Source organism: Brachyistius frenatus, unplaced genomic scaffold (assembly GCF_029030835.1).
Source record: "Brachyistius frenatus isolate BFR_SWC_R1_liver_20210118 unplaced genomic scaffold, ASM2903083v1 Contig_75, whole genome shotgun sequence".
Classification (NCBI taxonomy): Eukaryota; Metazoa; Chordata; class Actinopteri; family Embiotocidae; genus Brachyistius; species Brachyistius frenatus.
In genome coordinates, this window is record NW_027210674.1 from 1,160,743 (window position 1) to 1,188,152 (window position 27,410).

At 41.7% G+C, this 27,410-nt stretch overlaps 1 protein-coding gene across 3 annotated transcripts in view; it reads right to left on the minus strand.

Annotated features, from left to right (window-relative positions):
• slco4a1 (solute carrier organic anion transporter family, member 4A1) overlaps positions 1-27,410 on the minus strand; it is a 44,464-nt gene extending 17,054 nt beyond the window's left edge. The window contains exons 1-5 of one of the 3 annotated variants that reach the window (XM_069708404.1): positions 27,304-27,410; positions 4,319-5,437; positions 2,271-2,361; positions 1,418-1,539; positions 694-805 (exon numbers count right to left, since the gene is read on the minus strand). In XM_069708404.1, the coding sequence (XP_069564505.1) occupies positions 694-805; positions 1,418-1,539; positions 2,271-2,361; positions 4,319-5,165 (1,172 nt within the window). In that variant the 5' untranslated portion in view covers positions 5,166-5,437; positions 27,304-27,410. Of the gene's footprint in view, positions 1-693; positions 806-1,417; positions 1,540-2,270; positions 2,362-4,318; positions 5,438-7,903; positions 8,282-8,714; positions 8,806-27,303 lie in introns of those variants that run through there. The other 2 variants (XM_069708403.1, XM_069708405.1) reach the window with 2 other exon arrangements.

Genomic DNA, 27,410 nt, shown 5'->3' on the forward strand with positions numbered 1-27,410 from the left:
TGGATTAAAACTGCAGATATAAACTGCAGTGCACTCGCTATCTTGTACTTACAGGATATAGATACAAATAATGTAGAAGAGAAGTGGAACGCTTCAGAGCTGTTTTTAAGACTTCTTCAGGATAATTTTCCAAAATGTCAAAAAATATAAACCATAAAAACGTGTAACTATGGCAACATTAAACCTCCCGTTTCTTGTAAAGGTTTACATCTGTTCACATAAGTGTAGATTGTTGTTTTTACATTGTTAACGAGATCTTTTTTTTTGATTATGAGACAGTAAGTATGACAGACAGCATGAGATAGGAGTCGATCGGCATGCTCTCAATGATTCCTTTAGTTTTAAATACAAGTTAAATATAATTCTTTACTATTGGCGAATTTATCAAACAGCCATGAAGACTCAATTAACGTGTGATGTTTGCTTTGTGTTTTCTTTCTGTTAAAACTCTCCACCATCTACATCACCAGATGCTATCAGCCTGTTCTACAACCACAGGTCACAGGCAGCTTTCCTTCTTTGGATATTGAAGATTTGACATTTCTTACTGTTTTAATTTGTGGCACAGAAACAGTTTTCTCACGTTGATGCTCTCAGTCATCCTGGTTTGTTGTTCCCTCACACGCCTCATGTCACGCAAACCCCTCTATACTGTATCAAAATGATTTGTTTTTTCTAATATCGGTGCAGTACCTTGGCATGTCTTTGACTGATTTGCCAAACTGAGGATCTGAAGCTGTGGTGTGGCTCCCGTCCTTCAGCTGGTGGGCCTCCGACACCCTCATGGCCACGTACTCCTGAGAGCCTGCAGGGAGACACAGAGGGTGGGATTGATACCGAGGGCCATATTGGTGTCCGTGTAGGTGGTGGTGTAAAGGGAGCGCAAGTGAGTGTTTGGTAGTTTGGTGAAAACAAGTTGAGACGCACTGTGGTGCAGTGGTGAAGTAGGAGGGATAGATAATTAAAAGATGCGTCACAGCCGACTTCAATCACAGCCAATCAAATCAAATCAGCTCCTCTGAATGAAGTGGTTCAATGATATCAGACAAAAACCTGCGTCTCAAACACTGGCATTAATTAAATGTCAAAGTAAAGAAATATAGTAAAATCAGTTCCTGGAGCGAGCAGAAATAAATTACTCACTTAAAGCGCCCGATGCAATTTGTTTATTAACAACACTGCTCAGGAACAATGTGCTCATAAAGTCATCAATGCGTTATTAATAAATAAACTGCATCGGCAAATTTGAGTGTGAATTCTCATGCTGAGTCTTCATTCAATTTGATAAAAAAAGTTTAAATATTTTAGCTATTCACATTATAGCAGCCATTTAGGTGTGTGTGTGTGTGTGTGTGTGTGTGTGTGTGTGTGTGTGTGTGTGTGTGTGTGTGTGTGTGTGTGTGTTCCTGGCTGGTACCTGGTAGCTGCCGTGGGTAGCCCAGGATGGGGAACGCTACAAGTAGAGCTGCTGCTCCTCCTGCTAGGAAGCCGATCCACCAAGCACCGACCCAGTGGGGGTTTTCTGGAGTCATCTCTGTTCTGTGACATCACAAACATTCCAGGTCAGTTTTTATTTCACTGCACTCTAGTCTGATGTATTCTATTATACCCCAGTCAGTTCTAGTTCATTATATTATACTCTACTCTGCTCTGCTCTGGTCTACTATACTTTAGTCAGTTCATACTTTCATACACTCAGGTCCATTCTAGACAGTCCTACTCTTTTATTTATTCATTTTTCATTTACATTTTTATACTCTAGTCTGTCCTAGTCTTTCATATATGAGTCAGTTCTACTGCAGTCTGGTCTCGTCTTTTGTACTCGGTTCTATTCCATCATCGTTTAGTCTGTTTTGGGGAAAGGGGGATTGATGTGGTCCAGAAATAACATTACAATATTTCAGGGTAATTCTGCAATAAGAACATTTTAGATGATATTATAAAATACTAAAAAATATTTGATCATTGCTGTCAAGAAAATACAAATGCAACAAAATTGTGTTATGTTTTGTATGTAAGCATAAATGTAACTTTGCCTTCAAACATCCAGTAAAAAGCACAACAGTATGGTATCATTATGTCAACCAGTCAAAATATGGCCATTATAAAAATGTGTTTAATTATATTAAAAGTTATGCAGATATTATTGTAAACTACACGACATGGACCACCCGCTCAGTATTACACTCTCGTCACTTCTATTCTTTGATACTGTAGTCAAGCCCGTTCTAGTCTGTTGTGGTCCTTTCTGCCATCCACAGCAGACTCACTCCAGGTGGATCTCGGTGTAGATGTTGAGGAAGTATCCTCCCAGCAGGTATCCTGCTGCTGGACCGACAATGGCTGCAGTGTAGAAGATCCCTGGGGAGGGAGAAACAGAGCCGGGTGTGTCAGTACAGTGACTGCAGCGTCCACTTCCTGTTTTTCTGCTCAACTTTCCTGTGTTTGCAGGTTAAAAGGGCCCATTGTTCTTTGTAAGGGATTGTGTATAGAAAGTTCATGTTTCTTAAGAAGTGAGAAACTGTGTACTTGTTGTTTGTGTGTTTTGGATTGCATTGCACTGTGCTGCTATTTGAAAGGGACAGGAGTGAATGCTTAATGGTGAAGAGGGTCAGATTACTGGACTGACACCAGATCTCTGTGTTTAAGTGGCAATTTGATAGGCTGATAGGCTTTTTCACCTGCATACAATGCTCCTTTGAAGTCCCTCTCCTGGCAATGATTAAACCTCTTGAACTTATCTCTGTTCATCAAAATTAATTTAAGCCTTTAAGTGGTTTAGATGTTTTACACCTTTGCCTTCATTCAGTATGTGTGGATCTGTGGATATTGAAATAGTCCCCGTCTCTATCTCCACCCTCCCCTTGAGTGTATGATGGATGAAATCCTAGCTGTTTGAATTGGTGTTTTTATTAGTCATTAGCAGCTATAATGCAGTTTCACTAAAGAAATGCACAGCCATTGTGTTGACTGCTTGATATTCGAGCCTGTACATGCATATGTTACCACGGTTAAAATGTTGATTTGAACCTTTAATAGAAATCCTCAACTCCACTGGTGCTATTTCACACAGGTGTAACCATCTGTTACACCTGCGGCTGAGGCTGCGGCTCAGACGGTAGAGTGGGTTGAACACTAATCAGAAGGTTGGTGGTTCAATCCCCAGCTCCTCCTGTCCACATGCCTAAGTGTCCTTGAGCAAGACACTGAACCCTAAATTGCTCCCGATGGTGAACCATCAGTGTGTGAATGTTCTCCTGATGGCAGCACCTTGCATGGTGATCTGTCTCTTTAGTGGGTGAATGGGAAAACTATGTTAAAGCGCTTTGAGACCGAAAGGTGATAAAGCGCTATACAAGTACAGACCATTTATCTGTTCCCTTTTCACCTTTACATTACCAGATGTTTCAGGTTGCACAAATGCAGACACCTCTATTAGGTTTTTTCAACTTTGGTATGGCATTATTTGAGGTAGAAATGTTCAGTTTTACTTCAACATAATTAGTCGCACAATGTACTCTCATTTGGCTCAATTTATCCTCTGCCAAGTAAAAACTGGCCCAACATACCCTATTCTCATATTTCTATACAATCAAAGTATTTTAAAACAATTAAAGTTCAGAGAAATCAATCAGAGCAGAGCTGCCAATATGAGCCGACACATGACTGCACACCTCTGGTCTTGGACTTAATAAGACGAGGGATGTGCCGTGTAACCGATGGATAATGTTTCTCTGTCTGTGGCAGCCTGGTTGGCTCTGCTAATTGTAGCAGTCATGTTGATGAACACTGCAACATTTAGTTTAAAAAATTCACCTGAGATGTCATCTGGCAGATTTCCAGTTTAGCCAATCTGATGCTCATGCTAATGTAAAACTACCAAACTGACTAACCAGTGAGCACCCTGTGTTTAATAGGAGATTATCACATCTGTCTAATTTCACAATGTTGTCTTTTTCTTGAGAACTCCAACTATATGTGAAATTTTCATGAAGCGCAGATCAACTATATCATTTTTTAACAAAACCATCACTGGTGTTTTTGAACCACTGAAAATGACATGGATTCAACGGCTAAAGATGAATAGTTTAACACCAGCATGCAGAGTGTGGAGAGTTGAAGCTGCAGCTTGCAACTGTGTCAATCTTCCTGAGACAAGAATTTCTGTCCACAACTCAAACTTTTACAACCAACAGCTTTTTGAGACACCACAAACAACTTAGAAATAGCTATAATATACATTTTTTTTTTTTTTTTGGGGGGGGGGGGGCACCCAACAGCACCATGCTGTACTTCATGAATTCCTGATGTGACTCACCGATATAAACAGGCGCATAGTTGGAGTTCACGTTCTCATCCAGGTATGTGACCCCTAACGTGTAGAGAGGCGTAGCGCCCACGCCATGCAGAAACTGGCCCAGCATGAACACGAAGCGGTAGTTGGACAGTCCTCCGCCCTCCTTGTCCTGGCACGGGCTGGTTCGGTTGGCGGAGCACATTCCTGTCTGCTCGGGCAGGCTGACCTGGTAGGGAGGCGTGGTGAAGTGAGGCAAGGCAAACACCAGAGAACCCAGTGCCATGATGAGAACCCCCCACCCCAGCCAGCGCGGCTTGTGACCCGTCCCGCCGAAGTAACTGACGAAGGCCAGGCAGACGCAGGCGGCGATGTCGTAGGAGCTGGCGATGAGGCCGGCCTGGTAGCTGCGCAGGTCGAAGCGCCGCTCTATGGAGGTGACCACCGTGTTGATGAAGCCATTGATTATCATCCCCTGAAGGAAAGAGGCAACACAAAGGAAGAACAGCACCCAGCGAGGGGTGTTGAAGATCTGGACGGCTTTGGGTGTCAGAGCCCCCCAACCGCACAGCTGACCCGAATCAGCAGAGATCAGCTTTAACCCCATAGGAGTCTCAGCTCGAGGTCTAATGTCCCCCCCATACATCTGCCCGGGGAGAGACGAAGCCCCGGTGAAAATGTGGGTCCGGATGGAGCCATCAGCGCCCGGGCTGCCGGGGCTTCTGGGGCCGGAGCCGGTGGGGCTGCCGGTCTCAGAGTCCACTGGACTGGGGGTGTCCAGCGAGTGACCTCTGCTGAGAGGACAGTCCTGCAGGTCCAGGAGCTCCTGTTTGGAGCTGAAGGAGGCGTCGGCATTAAGCAGGACTGGCATCGCCCCTCTCGGGGGCACTTTGAGGGTCCAGTGGGGGGTCAAAGAGCTGGGGAGACGAAGTGTCGACCTCCAACAATGGAGAAACAGGGAAAGTGAATTTGTTGTGGTCAGGCCTCAGTCAGCCTCTGAGAGGATCTAGTCTTGGCTTGTCATGCACACGTCATGTGTCCACAGTGGAGAATGTGTGTTGAGGCTCTTCAGCTGCTTCTGTTCATCTGTACATGGTTGTAGTGGGCAGACAGACTTTCATAATGGCACTCAGTAATAGCTTCCTATGGAGAAAAAAGAAAAGGAAAACGGATAAATTATTATGAAACAATCACTTTTAATAAGCCAATAAGTTTTTAATAGTTGGAGGAAGGGAAGATAGACGACTCAGTGATACAGCTAAGAAAAATACACCACTTGCTAAAAATGCTTATTGTCTTTCTTTGCGGAATCCTTAAAAAAGACATCCAAACCGGAGAATTTTGATATCCAGACAACCGACAGTGTGACCTCGGCTGCCGCATAGTGTTTTTGACACATACAGTATGGATGGCAGGGAAGACAAATAAATACACACACGCACACACAGTGAAGTTCAGTGAACTGACTCGAATTCCTACAGCGTGACATGACAAAAACTGCTCTAATTACCGACACACACATACAAAGAACTTACTATCAGACACACAGGCTCACACAGACAACCTATAAAACCTTATATAACACACACCATTAATGAACCATTAGTGGTGCTCTCCGCTCCAGCAATCAGAAACACAGACTACAGTTCTCATTAACACCACCATGAAAATAAAGTGCAGATCTGGTTGTTGAGTAACACAATTTTCTTGGACTGTTTAGTGAATCTACATTTCTACTCCAAAATAACACACTACTTTATAAATGTGGATTTTACTCACAACATTCATCCTATTATTTAATTAAAAAAAAGGCTAAAAAGCTTGAAATCATTCCGTTTGCTGGTCTCTTCCAGTGAAAACAGTGTACAGCACATACTGATGCAGCAAAGTACTGTATGTTACCCAATAGATGACAGAAAAGTTCATTTTGAATTCAATTCTATTCATATAGCACCAAATCCTAGCAGAAGTCATCTTAGGGCATTTTACACAATAAGGTCGAGACCTCACAATATTATAGACGGAAATCCAACACCCCAATTGGAATAAGCCCTTAGCAACATTAACAAGCAAACAGTTTGCAGTGTATAAATTCTTATTAATGAATAGAGAAGTGTTGACACCATATTATTGATATTTTACTCCACCTGGCTGCAATACACTCCTCTTCTAGAAAGCAGTAAATATTCACAATGTAAGCAAAGTTTACTGGATATGCAACCCAGTATCGGTGCAAAGCGTGAAATAGACACGCCCGTCCACTACAGCAAAGCGTGAGATAGTCACACTTGGTGCTCTCTGGGCGTGAAAGCTACACGTTTTCTGTCGTGGACAAAAATGAAACCTATTGCATGCTGCGAGCCATGTGGTTTACAGGACAAATTTTACTTTTGGCAAAAAGACATTGTGGTTACTAAATAAGCACATGGTTGGGGTTTTGGGAAAAAAACATGGTTGGGGCAAGGAGACAATAATACAACGCAAGAAAAAATGTCTGCAAATGCCACATAGTCACCCATCCTGCCCCCTAATACTGCCAAAAGATTTCCTTTGTACTTGGTCCCACGACAAAAAAAACAACAAAGCGTGGAATGTTCACACCTAGACAGCCCCAGTGATACTGGGTTGGAACATATCAACAAAACAAAGGAGGAGAAATGATGGTTAGAAGAGGCTGTCACACATAACATTTTACACCTGTTTGGTCTGAATATTAAACTAAATAGCTGATCAAGAGTCATTAACCTTACATGTTTCAGATGTATGTTATAATCACGCAGTGCTCACATCTTTTTAGATAATGGCAGCATCTGCTTGAAGTTCCCGTTTCGACCTTTAGCTTCGAGAGCTGTACCATTGTACGTTTTTGAGTAACCTAAACTAACAATTAGAGAATGATTGCAGCTCATTTCATGTGGCTATCGTTTCTCTATGGATCATGTTTACTTTTTACCGTTGTAGGAATTGGGTGAAAAGAGGAGTCGTGTGATTTTGACATCTCATTTTCAACGTTTTTCCATCTGACTGAAAGTAAACACAGACATGAACCGACAGAAATGGCTTTCTAACTGCAATAAGGGGTTTTCAACTTGTTTCCCTAAATCTCTTTAATGGAGGTGGAGTGTAAAGTTAGCACAACAGATCCACAGCAGCCACGTTAATGTTAAATACCACTAGTGGGAATAAAGCAGATTTAACCTCTATTCAACAGCAAAGCATCAACTCATTATGTGTGTCATCTGTGTGTGACAGACTGCTGATGACTGTGATGTTTTACAGTGAACAACTTGACCTTAACATTTCACCCAAGTACATGACTGAGCAAAAGGATCCGCAACAGCAGCAACAATTTAACGAAGCAGAAAAAGGAAAGAAAGCACTTCCTTCAAAGAGCAAATGACTCATAAAATCAATAACCACTAAACATGAGAGCTGTAGCCACATCTCACAGGGAAGTACAGCTGCTCAATGTGTAACTGATCACTTAAATGTTGTGCATACTTCAATTACAGACACAAATGAAGAGAAATGTGAAAGCTCTCAAAAACAAACTTTTATTGTTGCAATATAACACAGAGCAACACTGGAAATTACTGAAACACTACTAACCCAACACATGATTTGCGTTATGACTTGGTCCACAGGTAGAGAGGACCCGAACAGACGACACCAGGAGCAGGTTTCAGGCAAACAAAAAGCTTTTATCGAGAAAGAAAGCAGCTGGATGTCCGAAGGGAAATCTTAGACAGAAAATACTAAACCAAAAACCCCAAAAGGCAACTAAAGAAGCAAAGATCAAAACTATGGAACTTCAACAAAGACACAAAAAGTGTAAACTAAGGCTAACAACTAAGACACCAAACAGCAACGAGAGACTGGCAATTGACACAGAACTTACTGGGTTACAAACTGCACCAAAACATGAACAGGCAGGCGAACTGAAACGATTAACTGACAAAGAAGAAAGCAGAACACACAGACTAGAAAACACCAGAGGGGAAGAGGACCAAAAGGAACAGATGAAACTAATCAGGGCGAGGCAGACGGTCACAGAAGAGCAGGAAGTGAAGTGGATCGAGACACAGAACTACAAAGTAAAACAGGAAACACAAAGACTACAAGACAGACATGAAATCCAGACCATAACTATTGGAACTGAAGGATACCTGAACACCGTTGTGTTGGGAAAGTTAGAAAAGCTTTCGGATTAAATGTGTGCATCTATAATCAATAAAATCCTTCAAAGTAGCTTTTTGTTGTTCTTCACTGATCAAACTGTTTTTTTGACATAAACTTGCATAAATATTGAAATCATGGTAATTGCAACCCGTTTTAATATAGCAGTTCAACTTTATTACCAACACACAAGTCTGAATCAAATAAATCGAATTAAAACAAAGCCATCTATTCAGCGTCTTACCTCCGTTCCTGTGTTTGACAACCAACAGGTCAAACACACATGAATGAAAACGTGAAATGGAGATGGAATAGAAGAGGGAGAGTCAGAGGGAGGCATCCATGATGGGTCCTAAACCCGTGTCTTAAAGCTTCTTATAGTCGAGCGCTGAGGCCGCACATCAGCAAATTCACACACACACACACACACACACACACACACACACACACACACACACACACACACACACACACACACACACACACACACACACACACACACACACACACACACACACACACACACACACACACACACACAAACCGTCCCCCCCAATCAGTGGAATCCTGCAGGCAGAGTGGAGGGAGGGTGTGAGGAAGGGGAGCACTCCCAGCCCTCATAATCCACCTGAAAATACAGCTCACCAGTTCAGCCGGTTCAAAATTAAGGACAAGTAGAAACCTTCATTTGTAATGTGTGTAACCGATATGGGAACAAACACTGTACGCACAGCTTCAGACCTCCTCACATAATGCCAAATTAAAATCCAGCGAGTCATGCTGAACAGATAATAATGACACTAAAACATCAACATTCATAAACATTATGAAGGCTGATGCGGCGGTAGGTCCTGACGTGAGCGTGGTGCTGCTCATGACGTTGGCTGCCCACCGTCATTACTGTTTCGTGTATGCAGATTTTATTTTAAATAATAAAACATGAAATACATTCAATTCATTGATTGAATTGTCTTCTCACTTTTCATATTGAGAATCTTGGAATTCCAATGTTGTTGTTAGCAACCAAAGTTATGATATTGTGATTTCCATCTTAGTAATGTAAGCTTGTCACTTGGGTGGGTCAGTGTAGGCACCATGAATCAATGAAACAGTTAAGGCTGCAGTGTATTTTACATTTACCAAGCTCAAGACATTTTCCATAGAGGTTGGTGGAAACTAAAACCGAGGTAAAAGAAAAGTGAACACAGTGTTATGTTTGTCTGAGAATAATGATGACCTCAATGCAAATAGACGGAAGCTAATGAAATTTAGCTTTATGAGAGTAAAATGTTGCTGTAAGTAGCTAACCCTTTGGCCTTAACATATAAGGCCAAACATTAATTCATTTGCTTTGGGTCCTGTAACCCCTAAAATATGAAACATGGACAATTTTTCATCCCAAATATTTGTCAGTCCCTCCAGGATTTAGTTTTTTTAGCGAAATGTTTGATTTTGTGGTGGATTTTCTCAAATATTGTGATGTAATTTGCAATGTAAGTTTTAAATGAGTTTTCTGTGGTAAAAGTACGGGAATTAGAATAAAATGCAATTGGAGACAAAAAAAAAAAAATATAGATTTTTAAGTACAACCTGATAAACAATGATATGAAATCAATTCCTGTGATAATAATCATGCTGCACATCACAGAAATATTTTTGTTTCAAAGTTTGAATTATATTGTTATATATATGAGAACCACGGGGCTCGTATATATACTGCGCAGATTTGCGTTAATTATTGCGACTGGATTTGGACTGATATGTGACATCTGATTCCCCCAAAGAGCTGGAAGGAAGCGGATTTGTTCCCCACAGCATTTCGTTTAAAGCAGTCACAGAAAACCTCCGATGCCTCATTTGTGTTCTTGTCAACAGTAAAACAGTAAAACTTTGGGTCCATCTTGCAGGTTCTGGGGGGCCGAAACTGATTCCTTTCCCCAGATCTTTAGATTAAAGCCACTCTCATCCAGGTGACAAACAGTCTCTGAAGTTTTCTCTGCAACTTTCATTCAACTAATAACTACAATTTGTAAGAACAGCTGAAACACAGAAAAAGTCTAAAACTGTCTGGTGGAAAGTCATCTTAGGTCATCACTGAGTACAGAACACCACAAGGTCCTGACAAGCAGAGCTGTCTGCTGAACAACACGAAATGAAAAGGACCATCGGAGCATGCTGCTGCAGGCTGTTGTCTGTTCAGCTGAGCCCTCATGATAAGTAGGAATAATAAGGTTTGGGAGGAGAGCCAGAGTGTAAAATCCAATTAAAATCTTATTACTTTTAATTGACAGGTTGACAGATGTCCAAATGAAGTTAGGCTTTGTTTCCCATCCTCGGTGGTCTGGGGTGTAAGAGGTGGGAGGTTTTTCAGGGTGAACTCAGGGGACTTTGTGAGGCAAGAGATTGTGATTGTTTTAAATGGCGTCACGAGAGGCAGGTGGTGGGTCACCATCAGGTGATGATGGGATGACCAGAGGTGGGCGTGTCTTGAAATGAACAATGCAGCACGGTGAGGTAACACCGTCCTGTCCGACTGTTTTTTCCTCTGAAGCATAGAAATAGAAAAAGTTCTCACTGCGGTTATTTTTTTTTCTTATTTCAATCCCATCCAGTTCTCTGTGTCGCCTTTTCATTTCTGTTTTCAAAGCGAGATCAGAGTGAGGAGATGTAATATTAATAGGCAACAGGCTGTGCCCTACCTACCGCCTCCTTTATCTTCACAGCAGAAACCTATTTGCTTTGGAATGGGAAGTCTTCCCTCCCCGGTTGGACACAAAGGCTTTTGAAGTATCAAGAGGAAGTTTATCGTGGTTATTACAGCAGACATGGATGAAGCCTGAGCTGTCAATCTGACTCAGGGACGCTGCTGTTTGTACATGCTGCTGTGAGATGCACAGACTGTATATAAAAGTGGACGTAGCGTCCTGACCTAAAAAATGAGGCTGATGCAGAAGTGCCTTAAGCTGCAATACCAGCGAGTGCCACTAGAGGTCGGCTCCAAAAAGCCTCCGGCTCCATAGACTCCCATTCAACTTCTCTCATCAAATCCAAAGTGAATAAAATGTGTCCATCAGTTATCTCGGTGTTGTTAGCTAAAGTCACTCCTTCTTATTAGTTTTCTGGAGAACCATCTGAAAATAATCCCTCATTCATTAGAAAAGAAGATTCAAGAAGACCTGTTTTTGGGGGCGTGTCTGTTTGATTGACAGGCCTGTGGTGCAGTCAGGTTACAGCTATCGGTGGGCGGGACGTAGTATCGTCAGGTTTCCAATCAGATCGGTCAGATCCACCGCTGGCTCCTCCCCCAGCACGTCCAAATATGGTCACTTCCTGCTCCAAACCACTCCGAACTAACAAAGATGGTGACGGACAGAATCTGAACTCCAACATGGGTAATGTCACTACTGGTTGCCGCTTGGTTAGATGTCACGACAATAGAAACAATACTGACTGTAGCAGAATATCCATCTAGTAAAACGAACTGAGACTCACCAAGTCAACTGTGTGACCCGGTTTGAACCCAGCGATGATGTCATTTCTGGAAGCTGCTCCTTGCACTTTAAATTAGTAAAACTTACAGCAGCATTGTGCATTTGACCTCATTGTGCATGTTTTGAGGCTAACTTTACATTTTAACCACTGTCTGTGTCAGACAACATAATCACAGCCGTGCTACCAGCCTGAGAGCTCTCAGGACCAGTCAGTTTGGTTCACATCAGTCTGAACCATTCAGTCTGTCAACATATATATATTTTGGTATTGAATTTAGTATCATAAATTAAGGAACTTTAATGGTATTTGCACAAACTACCAAAGTGCTGATATTATGACATCTCAAATATATCCACTATGACAGTCATTTTATTGTGCTGTCTAAAAGTATATTGAATGAGGTTTTTTTTACATCTCAATAAAAACCCTCAACTTCCAGTTTAACTTAAGCTCTATATTTTTCACCATCACTGGAACCCCAATGTCATTTTTACATCTATAAAATGACACTTGCTAAATGCTAACTGCTGGAATTGTTAGCAGAAGCAATTGTAACTCAAATTTGTCATAAATTGTCAATAATTAATCAGTTGGTGCTAAAATAGTTACTTATGACAAAAATTCAGTCACATGTTTTTCTTGTCCAATATGCTGACAAATGCCGACATCTTGGCAAATACAATCTTTTTTAGAAAAAAAGTTTATTTTGCAACTTTAGAAAATTAAAGGCGACATGGGCTATAGTAGCAGACGCAGCTGTATTTAAGTACTAATATACAGTTTTTGAATGTGTGAAGTACGGTTCAGGCGTTGACCTTTATTGTAGCGCCCCGTGATGGCTGACGTGTGTCAAATCTTTTTAGAAAATATTTTTTGGGGATCACTACCTTTTATTGCAATTTCACCTTCGAGCAGCCTACAGTTTAGGTTTCCCAACTGTTTCTTAATACATAATAATAATAATTAAAATCAGAGCAAAAACAATAGGGCTCCACCACCATTGGTGCTTGGACCCCTAAAAAGCTAAAAAGCTGATAACAGCTTACTTTTTTTTATAGGATTGTGCACAGTAGAACCAACTTATAGTGACATCAGACATTAAAATTAGAACTTCTTTGAAAAACGAAGTAAAGCTGGCCAAACTAGAGGCAGAAGGTAAATCGTGTCCTGACAGACAGACAGACAGACAGAGACAGACAGACAGACTGGGCCTCAGCAGGTGGGTGTCAGACGGCTCCTTCATGCAGCTCCTCTCAGTCAGTGAAACGCCTTGGGCAGAGTTCAAAGAAAGAAGAAGCTCCTTCTGTCCACTGTGTGTCTGTCTTTCTGTTTCTCTGTGTACTAACAGCTGTACAATATAATGTTACAACTTCCTTTTGAGATACGCTCCACTCACCAGCAGGAGGCATCAACCTGTTCCCAGCAGACATTCTGGATTAGCAGGAAAATCACAGGTGTAACTGATGACACTGAAAACGACTGCGTTTCCTTCAGGTGTGCTGAAAAATGCTGCCACTTTAATTACTTAATTAAAGCAATGTAATGTATAACATTTGATTACTTATCTAACAAATATTAAAAACTAGACTGAAAAGTCACACAAAAAAAAAAATCTAACTAGGCAGTGTAAACCTCACAATAGTACTCAAAATTAAAAGGTTTTGATTTTAAACCTCAACCACCAAAACAAATCACAAGTATGTGGATCACAACTGACTACAATAAAGTAAAAATGTTCCTGTAACCTCCAACCGAGGCTACATTCAGGTAAACTCAATGCTGAGTGATGACAGAACCAACAACAATGTGTCTCTTTGTCTTATCTGACAACACGGACTACCGCCTCGGTGTGGTTGCTATGAGCAATGCACCATGATTTCACTGGCAGACAAGAGAACCAATCAGAAACAAGGCTGAAAATGTGAGCGCACACTGCCAAATGAATAGAGCCTGTCTTGATTAAGACCTGAATAAATGTTATATCTACACATAAGCTTTTACTGAAAAGAATATGTATGAATGTAACTTCCTTTGTAACGCCAACATTTTGAACGGTACCTGTAATTTACATATTTTCTCAAAACTGTTACTGATTATAATTACATTTATGTATTGACATGTAACTACACTGCTCAAAAAAAATAAAGGGAACACTTAAACAACACAATGTAACTCCAAGTCAATCACACTTCTGGGAAATCAACCTGTCCAGTTAGGAAGCAACACTGATTGTGAATCAATTTCATCTACTGTTGTACAAATGGAACAGACAACAGGTGGAAATGAGGCAATTATCAAGTCAACCCCTATAAAGGAACGGTTCTGCAGGTGGTGACCACAGACCATTTCTCTGTCCTCGCCCTTTCTGGATGATTTTTGGTCCATTTTGCATTTTGCCAGTGTCCTCACCACTAGAGGGAGCATGAGGTGTCTCCAACCCACAGAAGCTGCTCAGGTAGTGCAGCTCATCCAGGATGGCACATCAATGCACGCTGTGGCAAGAAGGTTTGCTGTGTCTGTCAGCACAGTGTCAAGAGGACGGAGGAGATACCGGGAGACAGGCCGGTCCACCAGGAGACGTGGATGGGGCCGTAGGAGGACAACAACCCGGCAGCGGGACCACTATCTGCTCCTTTGTGCAAGGAGGAACAGGAGGAGCGCTGCCAGAGCCCTACAAAATGACCTCCAGCAGGCCACTAATGCGCATGTTTCTGCTCAAACTGTCAGAAACAGACTCCATGAGGGTGGTACGAGGGCCCGACGTCCACAAGTGGGGTCTGTGCTTACAGCCCAACACCGTGCGGGGCAATCGGCATTTGCCAGAGAACACCAAGATTGGCAGCTTCTCCATCGGCGCCCTGCGGTCTTCACGGATGAGAGCAGGTTCACACTGAGCACATGTGACAGACGTGACGGAGTCTGGAGACGCCGTGGAGAACGTTCTGCTGCCTGCAACATCCTCCAGTGTGATCGGTTTGGCGGCGGGTCAGCGACGGTCTGGGGAGGCGTTTCTTCGGAGGGCAGCGCAGAACCTCCGTGTGCTAGCCAGAGGTACCCTGACTGCCATTATGTACCGGGATGAGATCCTCAGACCCGTTGAAGACCATCTGCTGGTGCAGTGGGCCCTGGGTTCTTCTGATGCAGGACAATGCTCGGCCTCATGTGGCTGGAGTGTGTCAGCAGTTCCTGTATGATGAAGGCATCGATGCTACGGACCGGCCCGCCCGTTCCCCAGACCTGAATCCAATCCAGCACATCTGGGACATCGTGTCTCGTTCCGTCCACCGACGCCACGTCCACCGCAGACTGTCCAGGAGTGGACCGATGCTTTGATCCGGGTCTGGGAGGAGATCCCTCAGGAGAACATCCGTCGTCTCATCAGGAGCATGCCCAGGCGTTGTAGGGAGTGATACAGGCACGTGGAGGACACGCACACTACTGAGCCTCATTTGGACTTGTCTTGAGGAATTTCCACAGAAGTTGGATCAGCCTGTGATCTGATTTTTCCACTTTTATTTTGAGTATGATTCTGAATCCAGACCTCCATGGATAATGATTTTGATTTCCATTGATCATTCTTATGTTATTTTGTTCTCAACACATCCCACTATGTAATGAATAAAGATTTTCAACTGGAATATTTCATTCATTGAGATCTAGGATGTGTTGTTTAAGTGTTCTCTTTATTTTTTTTGAGCAGTGTAGTTACTCCTCAGCACTGCTGGTTCACTGTCACTGCGAGACTTGATGGAACTCCACTATCACAAGGACAGATCCAGAAGATCATCCGGTTAGATGGGGAGCGTCGGTGCACAGCCATTTTCAGATCTCTCCAGAGATGTTCAATCAGGTTCAAGTCTGGGCTCTGCCTGGGCCTCTCAAAGACATTCACAGAGTTGTCCCGAAGACACTCCTTTGTTATCTTGGCTGTGTGCTTCGGGTCGTTGTCCTGTTGGAAGATGAACCTTCGCCCCAGTCTGAGGTCCAGAGCGCTCTGGAGAAGGTTTTCATCAAGGATGTCTCTGTACATTGCTGCATTCATCTTTCCCTCCATCCTGACTAGTCTCCCAGTTCCTGCTGCTGAAAAACATCCCCACAGCATGATGCTGCCACCACCATGCTTCACCGTAGAGATGGTATTGGCCAGGTGATGAGCGGTGCCTGGTTTCCTCCAAACATGACACTTGGCATTCAGGCCAAAGAGTTCAATCTCTGTTTCATCAGACCAGAGAATTTAGTTTCTCCTGGTCTGACAGTCCTTCAGGTGACTTTTGGTAAACTCCAGGTGGGCTGTCATGAGCCTTTTACTGAGGAGTGTCTTCCGTCTGATCACTCTACCATACAGGCCTGCTTGGTGGAGTGCTGCAGAGATGGTTGTCCTTCTGGAAGGTTCTCCTCTCTTCACAGAGCAACGTTGGAGCTCTGTCAGAGTGACCATCGGGTTCTTGGTCACCTCCCTGACTAAGGCCCTTCTCCCCCGATCGCTCAGTTTGGCCGGGCGGCCGACTCTAGGAAGAGTCCTGGTGGTTCAAACTTCTTCCATTTACGGATGATGGAGGCCACTGTGCTCATTGTGACCTTCAATGCTGCAGAAATGTTTCTGTACCCTTCCCCAGATCTGTGCCTCCATACAATCCTGTCTCGGAAGTCTAAAGACAATTCTTTGGACTTCATGTCTTGGTTTGTGCTCTGACATGCACTGTCAACTGTGGGACCTTATGTAGACGGTGTGTGTCTTTCCAAATCATGTCCAATCAACTGAATTTACCAGGTGGACTCCAATCAAGTTGTAGAAACATCTCAAGGATGATCAGTGGAAACAGGATGCACCTGAGCTCAATTTTGAGTGTAATGGCAAAGGCTGTGAATACTTATGTACATGTGATTTTTTTTTTTGTGTGTGTGTGTAGAATTTTGAGGAAAAAAAATAATTTAATCCCTTTTGGAATAAGGCTGTAACATAACAAAATGTGGAAAAAGTGAAGCACTGTGAATACTTTCCGGATGCACTGTCGCTAAAAATCACAACATTAGTCATCTCAGGGCACGTAACATTGTAAAGTCCTTAAAACAGAACTTTATAATAATATATACAGAAACCCAACAATTCAACAATTCTCACGAGTGTCAACTAGAAGGAAAAACTCCCTTTTAACAGGATGAAAACCTCCTTCACATCTAGGTTCAGAGGTGTGAAGGGGGAGCAGAGCGTGAAAAGAGAAGCATGGAAAGACAAAAAAACAACAACAATAAACTCAGGGCAGAACCATGCAGCTCCAGAGCCACAAACACCTGCAGAAAAAGCTCAAAAGTAAGAAGACCTTAAAGTTAAACAAACAAAGCAGACAGTTTTGGGGTGTCAAACTTCCGCCTCACTTTCCCAGCATTGCTGTCACTGCTTGGCTATTTTTTTGCCAGAGATCCCCCCCTCCCCTCCCCCTCCACCACCACCACCCTCGTATTATATGGCCAACAAAGAAAGACAGAAGAGAAAAAACATGTTCCTCTTCCTCTTTCATTTTTAGCATGCACAAATTTTGCAAGTATTAACTTTCCAACACAGGAAGTGTGTGACCCCCCCACTCCCCTCCCAGCACCACCCCACCACCACCACTACCATGTTCAGTCCTAATGCTGTTATATTGATTTCTACGGTTTCTATTATGTTTCCCTCTTGCCATTATAGTCCATTACATTCAGTACTTTGTCACAGGTCAGTGGATAAAACAACCTTCCTTTCCCATTCACATCTTTCTCTTGATTAAAATGTGATTGACTGCACTTCTATAAGTGTGCGACTGTATGCTTATCCATCAAGCTGAATGCGGTGCTGTTGTTTGGTCTGGAAAGATATTTCGTTTTTTAGTATTTTACTGTATATGGACGTAATATTACTGACACTGAAATAAATTTCCATTCCTGAACGTTGCTTCAGCTCTTATACTTTGTAGCAAAACAAACTGACCACAGACCTGGTATACGCCGAGGTTGAATTGTCCTCTGTGAATACCAATGAGTGTTCTGGGAAATAGAAGCAACATCATATCTGACACTTTGTTCAGGATATTATGCAAAGGAGTTGTGGTGTGTTGATTAGCCAAAGACGGACAATCAAAGGTTAGTTATGCAGCAGCGTGGTGTGATGCAGCTTCACTGTTGTAGGAAATCGGCTCCATGGTCAGTATCCTGTAAAACCTTTCTCTCAAGAGATTAAAGCTACAGTCATGAAACCACGTGTTTGCATCACAGTGGAACATTTCATCAACTCTCTTCAAAAAACAGTAGTTGGCTCAGTTAAAATTTGGTTGGCTGGTTACATTTCCCCAACAGGAAGTGACAGATGGAAATTTAAACTTTGTCAGTATAAAATTACTTTTTGTCTTCCTTTTCCTCATTTTCAATAATCTTCATTTGAATGCAAACAGAGACTGCTTTGCACTGTGAGAAATAGAATTAAGACATTTTAAAATAATTTCCCCAATAATCCCATTTAGTCCAGTGCAAACATTAAACACTAAAGTTTTATTTTCAATGTAAAAAATCATTCTGGGTTCAGAAGCCAGTGGGTCACTCAGTCCACCACTTTGTTCAACAAATATTTAATGGATTATCATGACTTCTTCATTTTGATTTTGGCTGACTGGCTCAATTTGAAGTGTCCCTTTTATTTTGTTTTAGCAGTGTCGTTCCTCCTTGGCACTGCTGGTTTACTGTCACTGCGAGACTTGATGGAACTGAGCCCTTGTTTAACAAAATGTCTGCTGTGAAACCAGTGTGTAGGTTTGTTTACTGTAATAGGAGGGAAGTTCTGAGGACATTTTCAGACTTTATTTAACTGCCTAAAATCGCTGATTAGACTACACAAAAGTAAAGTTACATTTCCTGTTTCCATAACAACATAATGTACCTGCTTGAGCCAAGGCTGGACTACCAACTATTGAAACGAACAACTGCCCAGCGGCCAGGAGCACTCCATACAGTTGTGGCAGCGTAATTTCAATTTCAATGACCTTTATGGGTCGAGCTAACTTTTCACTCTCCAAAGGAAAGTTTGATTTTCACTTTCATTCATTAATTAATTAGTTTGTTTCAATTAAATTAAATTTTATTTCTATGGTACCAAATCACAACATAAGTCATCTCAGTGCACTAAACATAGGAAGGTCCTCACAACAGAACTCACATTTTAGAGACAAAGTTTAAATCTGACTCAAAGAAAAAGCAGAAATTTGCCACCTGGTGCAGATGTTTTGTACACTGCTGATTACCTGATTTATTTTGTTCATATTGTGGCCATTTGTTGTGAAGTTTCATTAAATTGCTTCATTTTTTCTGTTCTAGAAAGGTCTAATTAGTCCATCAACATACCATAATGCTGCAACCAAAACTTATTTTCAATAATAACACATCCGATCAGAATTTTCTTCTATAATTTATTGATTTTTCAGTGAGTAAAATGTTGTTATTCAGTGAAGCCCGAGTGTAAATTTCCATACACCTTGTTGTGTCTGACCAGCTGTCAAAAAACCTAAAGACGGTTAAAATGATAGAAAACTAACAAATAAAAAAAAGCTGCTAAAATTACTGCAAGATCAAAATTAATTTAGTTTCAAGTGAAAAATCCACTGATGAATTCATCAGTTCAGCTGCTCAGTTTCTGCTCGTCTGGGAAAATAATGAAACTGCTGAGTTTAGTGGGAGTCACTGACGGCTGAAGATTACATTTCTGTCCTGAGGGGGGGTCGATTCAAGGCTAATCAAAAGGCTAATCAAAATAAAGAGTAAGAAATGAAATAGTTACACTGTCCCTCAAACACACTCTCGAACACACACACACACACACACACACACACACACACACACACACACACACACACACACACACACACACACACACACACACACACACACACACACACACAAAATGAGATCTAGCATTAAGTGTACTTTTTATCTCATCCACTTTGTAAATAAGCCAATAAACCATCTTTACTTGTTTTCATTGATGAATATGACAATATGACTGAACCTGCCACCGTCAATTACAACAATTACAACTACAAAATTTCATCTGATATGGCCTTAAGGTACTCTGATACATCAGTACACATCTGGAAATGTGTGCAGTACATAGACAGTACACAGGCAGGCGAGTTCCTATCTGTTGTTCAGTTCCAGTCTTCCCAGTACAGCAGTCAGTCACTTCACTGGGGACCAGCTAATCTCACTCTGCAGGGCCTCACTGTCACTGTGGGGAACTCATGGGAGAGGACAAAGTAGGCACTGACCCAATAATGCTCTTCTGCTTGGCTGCAGCTCAGAGAACAAACACAGGCAGCAGACAGCACAGTTCATTCAGCCTTCACCTCTGCAGCAGCAAGGAGGCATCGCGACTTCCTTCCCTCCTCCTCTCCCTGCCCGGCTTTCAGGATCCCACAAACACAGTATGAACAGGAACAGGCTGCAGGGAGTGAGAGGACAGATTCTCTGGCTCTACCTGTTCTGCACCTGAGGCTGAGACAACATTTGCAGAACATGCAAATCATTGTGTTCTGTTCTCCAGGCACACAGAACGTTGCTTTGAATACATGAGAGCTGATCACAGGGAAAAAGAAAAGTATCAAATAACACAACAGAGCAGCAGGTGAAGTTATGCTCAAAGGCTCAGAAATGATAAAAGAAACATACTTTTTTTCCCCCCCTCTCATTAATCAAGAGATTCTCTTTCTGATAAATCAATTAGTGTATAAAATGATGAATAATGACTAAAAATGTCCCATCAAAAGTCTTATTTTATCAGATAAAGAGTCCAAAACTGAAAAATGAACAGTGAAAATGATCAAATAAACCAAAAACTGTTGCAGGTTAATTTTCTGTAATTCGACTGATGGATTACTGGACCAATCCTTTCAGCTTCATATGTATGACAAAGTGTCTATTTCTACCTCACACTTTCCATGCACAAATTCATATGCATAGAGTTTCTGTTTAGCATCTGTTAGCACCGTTCATGTAAATACTCCATGTATGCGGTCTTGTACATATTTAACAACTGCACTCCCTGCATATATCTGGTTCGGGCAAACAAAGATATATGTATATTGTATTTGTATTATTAAATGTCATCCATATTTTATATTTCCTTTGTGTTGCACCGACTTGACCTGTTTTTCTCAATTTGGTTGAATCCTGTACAAAGTGGGGTTCATCAGGTCTCCAGTCCAACAGAGGGCCGACACATTAAGACAAACATTCACACTCACATTCACACTTGTGACCAATTTAGAATCACCAATTCACACATCATTAGTTTGGACCATTATCATTACATCTGTTATACTTGTAAAAAAAAAAAACGAGGTTGTATTTCTCCACAGTATTCTCAGATGTTAGCATGTAAAAGGATGAATTTGTTCAGTGATTAAGAAAGTGCTATCCTCAGGAAATCCTTCACATTTTCATGAGAACCATATAAGATTGAAATCCTAAAATAACAATGCTGCCTCTATTCACGGTGAAACAGCTCAAATAAAATTGACTTCCTTCCTAACAAATAAATCAGTTGCTTGCTTGCAATGTTATATTTTCATTCCCGAAGAAAATAATCACAGAAGAAAATATATTAACAATTAACGGCAAATTATTTGGACCAAAAAAACAACAATGTCCCCAGTGAGTAAAGACCTTTAGAGTAATTGGATTTTTAACTGATCAACTCATTTTCTCATTCTCTCATAGTCAGGCTGAAGCCACCAGCTAGCAGGAGGGAATTTTATCTTTGTCTTTTCAACACACCTTATTTACCAGATTCTGTTTTTAATACTATTTCTAATTGTTTTAGAATTTTCACTATGAAAGAATTGTAATCTAAATGTAATGAAACCAGATTAATAATACCTTCACAAACAACAATAAAGCTTACTAACTTACTAAGTGACAACCAGCATTTGTAACAGAATAACGCTGTTCCAGACGACCTCTTAGCATCTGCTGCCAGTCGAGAAACCGTCTGGCATCTTTAAATACCCGGATTGAGCCGGTACAGAGCTCACGTGGTGGAGACTGATGAATGTTAGGGCATAGGAATTGAAGGAAAATAGCTTTGCTGTGAGAGTCATTGTTTAATATTAATACCACATACTGTAAAATAATATTTGATCCATATCATCGTATCATATCATCTCCATATCATGCATATGATTCACAGATCAAAGGGACCCCCCTAATGGAGGTTAACGGGGGTCTGGCAGCTGATTTTTGCCTCTCACCCCCGGCCTGCCCACGTAAAGCCCTACTTTTGAAACGATGCATTGGACTGCGTTTTTGCAGCTATTTGAATGTAAACAAATATTAAACAATCTATTAATAGACACTGTGAGCTGCAGGAGATCATACAGTAGAATTTACTGAGATCAGCTCCACTACAGTGAAAGTAAGCCGTGTCGGATGAGGTCAAGTGAATGTGAGCCACACCGTCAGCATGCATACTACATCAACCTCCCGGCCTACATCTCTCAGACGTGCCAGCACACGTGACCTTGCTGCCTCCTGTTGGTGGTGAAATCATCTGGAAGAAGTCACCTAGAGAGCCAGTCAATGGGGGAGGGAGGGGAGGAAGTGTCGTTGATGGAACAGAATCATATAAAATTCCTATTATTAAAATGAAGAGTGTATTTAAATGTCTAAAAATTATAATATTGCCGTTTAATATTTTGCCCTTCATGAACACCATATCCCACAAGACATTAGGTTAAAAGTCACCTGCTCCACAAAACAGATGAGTCAGTGAGCAAGTCCAGGGGTTGTGGTGAGTTCAATGTCTGCGTGAAACAGCAGCGATGACACCTAAAAAGTGATTTCACAACAGATTTTTGTGGCTATAAAAAAAGGCTCATCTAAAATCACACGAGTACCCGGCCCTGCTGCACTAGTAAAAACAGGTTTTTTTGGGGTTTTTTTTCCACTCATAGTAATGTTTAATGTTTACATCAAAGGATCACGTATTATGAACATGGTATTTTGACATTAAGTGATGCTTATGGACGTCAGCGCATGCACCTCGGTCCTGACCGCATCACTGTTGCCCCAGTAATGACGTTAAAACACCCTTGAGTGTAATATTGCGATTGTACAACACGTTACCAACTAAATCAAATATTTAATCTAAATGTGTTCATATTCACTCTCAAAATATCAAACTTTTTTTAGTGCAATCTCCATTTCCATGGCAACACATGGGGTACGACTAAGAACTGGACAACAGTCAGTCGTGTCAGTCAACTCTTATCGTAATGTTTGCAATGTTTACGACTCCAGTCTGACCCTTAGCAACCACCTAGCAACAGAGAGGATTTCTAGTCTCCAACTGAATAAATACAGAACATAGAAACACTAAACTGATCAGCTAGTTCAGTCTGGTTGGAACAAAGATATCTGATGGACAAAGATACCTGATGAACAAAGATATCTGATGGACAAAGATATCTGATGAACAAAGATATCTAATGAACAAAGATATCTGATGAACAAAGATATCTGATGAACAAAGATACCTGATGAACAAAGATATCTGAAGGACAAAGATATCTGATGAACAAAGATATGTGATGAACAAAGATATCTGATGAACAAAGATATCTGATGGACAAAGATACCTGATGAACAAAGATATCTGATGGACAAAGATATCTGATGAACAAAGATATCTGATGAACAAAGATATCTGATGAACAAAGATACCTGATGAACAAAGATATCTGAAGGACAAAGATATCTGATGAACAAAGATATGTGATGAACAAAGATATCTGATGAACAAAGATATCTGATGAACAAAGATATCTGAAGGACAAAGATATCTGATGAACAAAGATATGTGATGAACAAAGATATCTGATGAACAAAGATATCTGATGAACAAAGATATCCATGTTCTCATGTGTTTTTAACATTTTAGCTCCGTGTCGTGTGTTCAAACCAAACCGGTCCAGCTAGCCTCCTCTAGGATTGTAAGTGCGTGACTATCCGTGGTGTTACGGTACGGGTGCTCGGAGCGACCAAAAAGGACCAAAAGAGACCCGACTTCACCAAATGGGTCATTTAATAGAACTAGAACAAGTAGAAACTACATTATATTACTTATTATATGACATTCAACTCTAATTGACTGCGGGCAAGTTTGGCAGATAAAAACAACCCAAAGACTAACAGGCCTTTGAGATTTTATGGCTTAAAAGTTGCATAACCCAAGTGGCACTTCACAGCGTGCGAGTTTCTGTGAACTGGGTCGGACAATCCCTCCAAATGAAACTGCATTAGTTCTGCACGGCGCTCATCACCGCCGAGGCTGAACTCCCCCGTGAAATCACTCCGGTGTCATTAAAAGAAACGCAATGTTCCACATTTGGTACGCCCTGAGGTTCTTACATTGTGCGTCACTTCAGATGGGAATGGGTGTAATATAAATCAGCTGTGTGGAGGGATGATGTCAGTGAACAGCTTGTTGCAGCTGTGGCGAGATGTAAGGAACAAAGTGAACAAGAGGAAGTTCAACCTTTGGTGAACGCACTGACAGGTCTTTTATGGTTTGAGAGGAAATGCTGAGTCAGCCCACACGGAGGATTTACTCCTGATCAGACCTCAACTGGAAGACAATATGTTCAAATGTTCACAGCAGCGTGCACACGCAGCGACTTCTGTGATATATCTCAGTGATTATGCAGCAAGAAGTGTGCGGTGTTGATTTTACATCACACTGAAGAGGAAGCAGCTTAAAGCCGGTGGTTATTCGTTATGAGGAGTCATTTAGTGATCCAGTGGCTGCACACATTCATAATCCTTTTTTCCCCACACACACCCACACACAGTAGCCAGATCACAAGCAGCGCTGAGTCCTTATGGTGGCCTTCGTGAGCAGCCCGGTCCGCCAGCTGGATCTCACCGAGCTCATATCCGCAGAAAGGCCAGAGACCGGCGTCCTGATCAGAACCACGCTGTCTCCGTGACCCACACTGAACTCTTCGGAGAAACACTCGACAGTAAAACCCCACACTTGAAGGAAAATCTTAGGTAATGTGTTTATTCACTTTCTTGCTGAAGCCAGATCATAAAATAGCTGAGCCTACATATTGGAATCAGCGAGCTGCGGGTCTCGTGTCCAAAGGTAACGAAATCCACCCAACGGCCCTTCTGTAGCTCACTAATTAATCAGCATGTCCCGAGCTGATTTTAAAGATCCGTACCGAGGTCAGTCAGTTTAACAGATCGGTATCGACCACACTGAGCTATATTCTGCCCTGACGTCTGCAATGGAAGCAATTTGCAAAGCGTTGGTAACAGAGCTGCGTTCAATACTGCTAATTTGACAGTCCTAAAAAATAAACACAAAGATATCCGTGACGAAGTGTCATTATTTTTTGAATTTGGTGTGATGTGAATGTTAAGCCCAGCTCAGAACAAACACTGGAGGTGAACCTGCTCAACAAGCTGACGGTGTCGCCTGCGACTGTCAGTTCAGAAGTGGCCAGTTTTAGAAGTAAAATAGTGTTTTTTTTCTGTTGTTAGAGGAGACGCCAACTCCTCTAAATAACCCTTCCTAAAAAAAAAAGACAAAACAGGAGATCTCCTCTCTCAAGTTCACAACATAAATTCTGTTGAAGCACCCATGGGCGGCTCCAAATTCTCCACTATCACTGTCCTATTTCATGCTTTAAGATGCTACAAATTATGTCTAGCTATTAAGAAGCCCAGAAAGCTGGTAGTTAAAACAGAAGCAAAGACAATTGTTACAAAGAGTAGTAGCACCGAACTTAGTTATTTGTGGTCAGCACCTTTTAAACACTGGTGTGTTCCTCCTCCTCTTCTGCAATGACTCTCGCTAGTTAAGATTATCTAACAGAGTGAGCTAAACCCAATTCACCCCCTTTTCTCTTGTTTCACCGAAGTGAAAAAGAAAACAATTTTGATGCTCCAACAACTGATTTTTACCACATAAATAAAAGAGTAGAACTTAAATCACATGTGAATGAAAAATGACACTTCTAAAAAGCTTCCTATAGCCTCATTTAGGCTCTTACTCGAGGAATTTCCAGTATTTCATGTGGTTTAAACTGCCTTTAAATCAAATATGTTCATGTATTTGATTCATTATTAAGTTATTTAAGTAGCCCCTCTACATGAATGAATGAGGCAGTTGTTAAATGCAAGACTTTTGTTAGTAGAACCCATACATGATCCTGCTGTGCAGCTCTGAATCAGGAAAACACTTATAATCTCACATTGAATAAACTATATCTGTACTGAGGCGCCTTTAAACATAAAACCCTCTTCTCCTGATTGTAGTCGTTTCCGGTTTGTTCTGTCAGCCCCCACCAACAGTCTCAGGTTGACAGCTGGGGGAATTCCCCCTGATGAACTTTCCGTGCACGTCTGCACCACATACAGGCCGAGAAGCAGCGCAGCGCGTCCCCGGAGCGCAGGTGTGGGTGTCCTGAGTTCTCGTAACCATTATGTATTTATAAGAAACAAAAGACGAGACACGTAGGACGCCAGATGTCGATGCTGTAGCTCAGCTGCGGTTTTTACACACGTTTCTCAGACATCACGTACCAGACAGACAGATTCGCGCTTCTTGTCAGGAACCTAATTATTACTGATAATCAATCCTAAACACACGATGGCATACTGGGAATCGTTCCAGCTGATTTGGTAACATGGTAACCTCAGCGGTGCGCTGATGGAGTCTCCGCTGACATGGCCTGCAGGGAATGAGTCTCTATCTTATTGTAGCTGTAAACAATACATGTACAAATGGGTGGGTGGGCATTTTCGGACACATCAACGGCACGTGGCAGTAGGATATATGTTTAGAAATAATTCCATTTTTATGGAAATATGGTCTGCGTTTTTTTTTTAATAGACTCTCCTCTAATAGCCTATTCTTAGGTTTCTTTTTCTATGATACGCTTTGAAACCTTGTCCATAAATGACATTGTGTTTGCTACAGTGCAGTATTGTATGGCAGAACATGCCCACAGATTAGAGTCAGCTCTGTGTGCGGGATTAATGCGACCAGATGATGAGCAAGCCTTTTGTTCATTTTAGCCCATCGCCCAAATAATAATAATAATAATAATAATAATAATAATAATACAAATAGAAGCAGCGCTGTTACTGTGATCAACAAATGACATCCTGATCGGTGAGGATGCTACATGCAGACTGAGTGTATTTCACACGATCATTTTCAGCCTCGAACATGTGGACGTCCTCACTACTGATGCTGAGCAGCCGCCCGCACCGTCATCATCACCGGCGTTACATGTGGAAATAAACAGGCTTACCTTCGAATAAACGTGTATTAGTCCGATTCTTCTCACATAATGTCCCGTCATTTGTGTCTCGTGAGGAAAAAAAACAGGCTACAAATGTGATGCAATTAATTGCACCG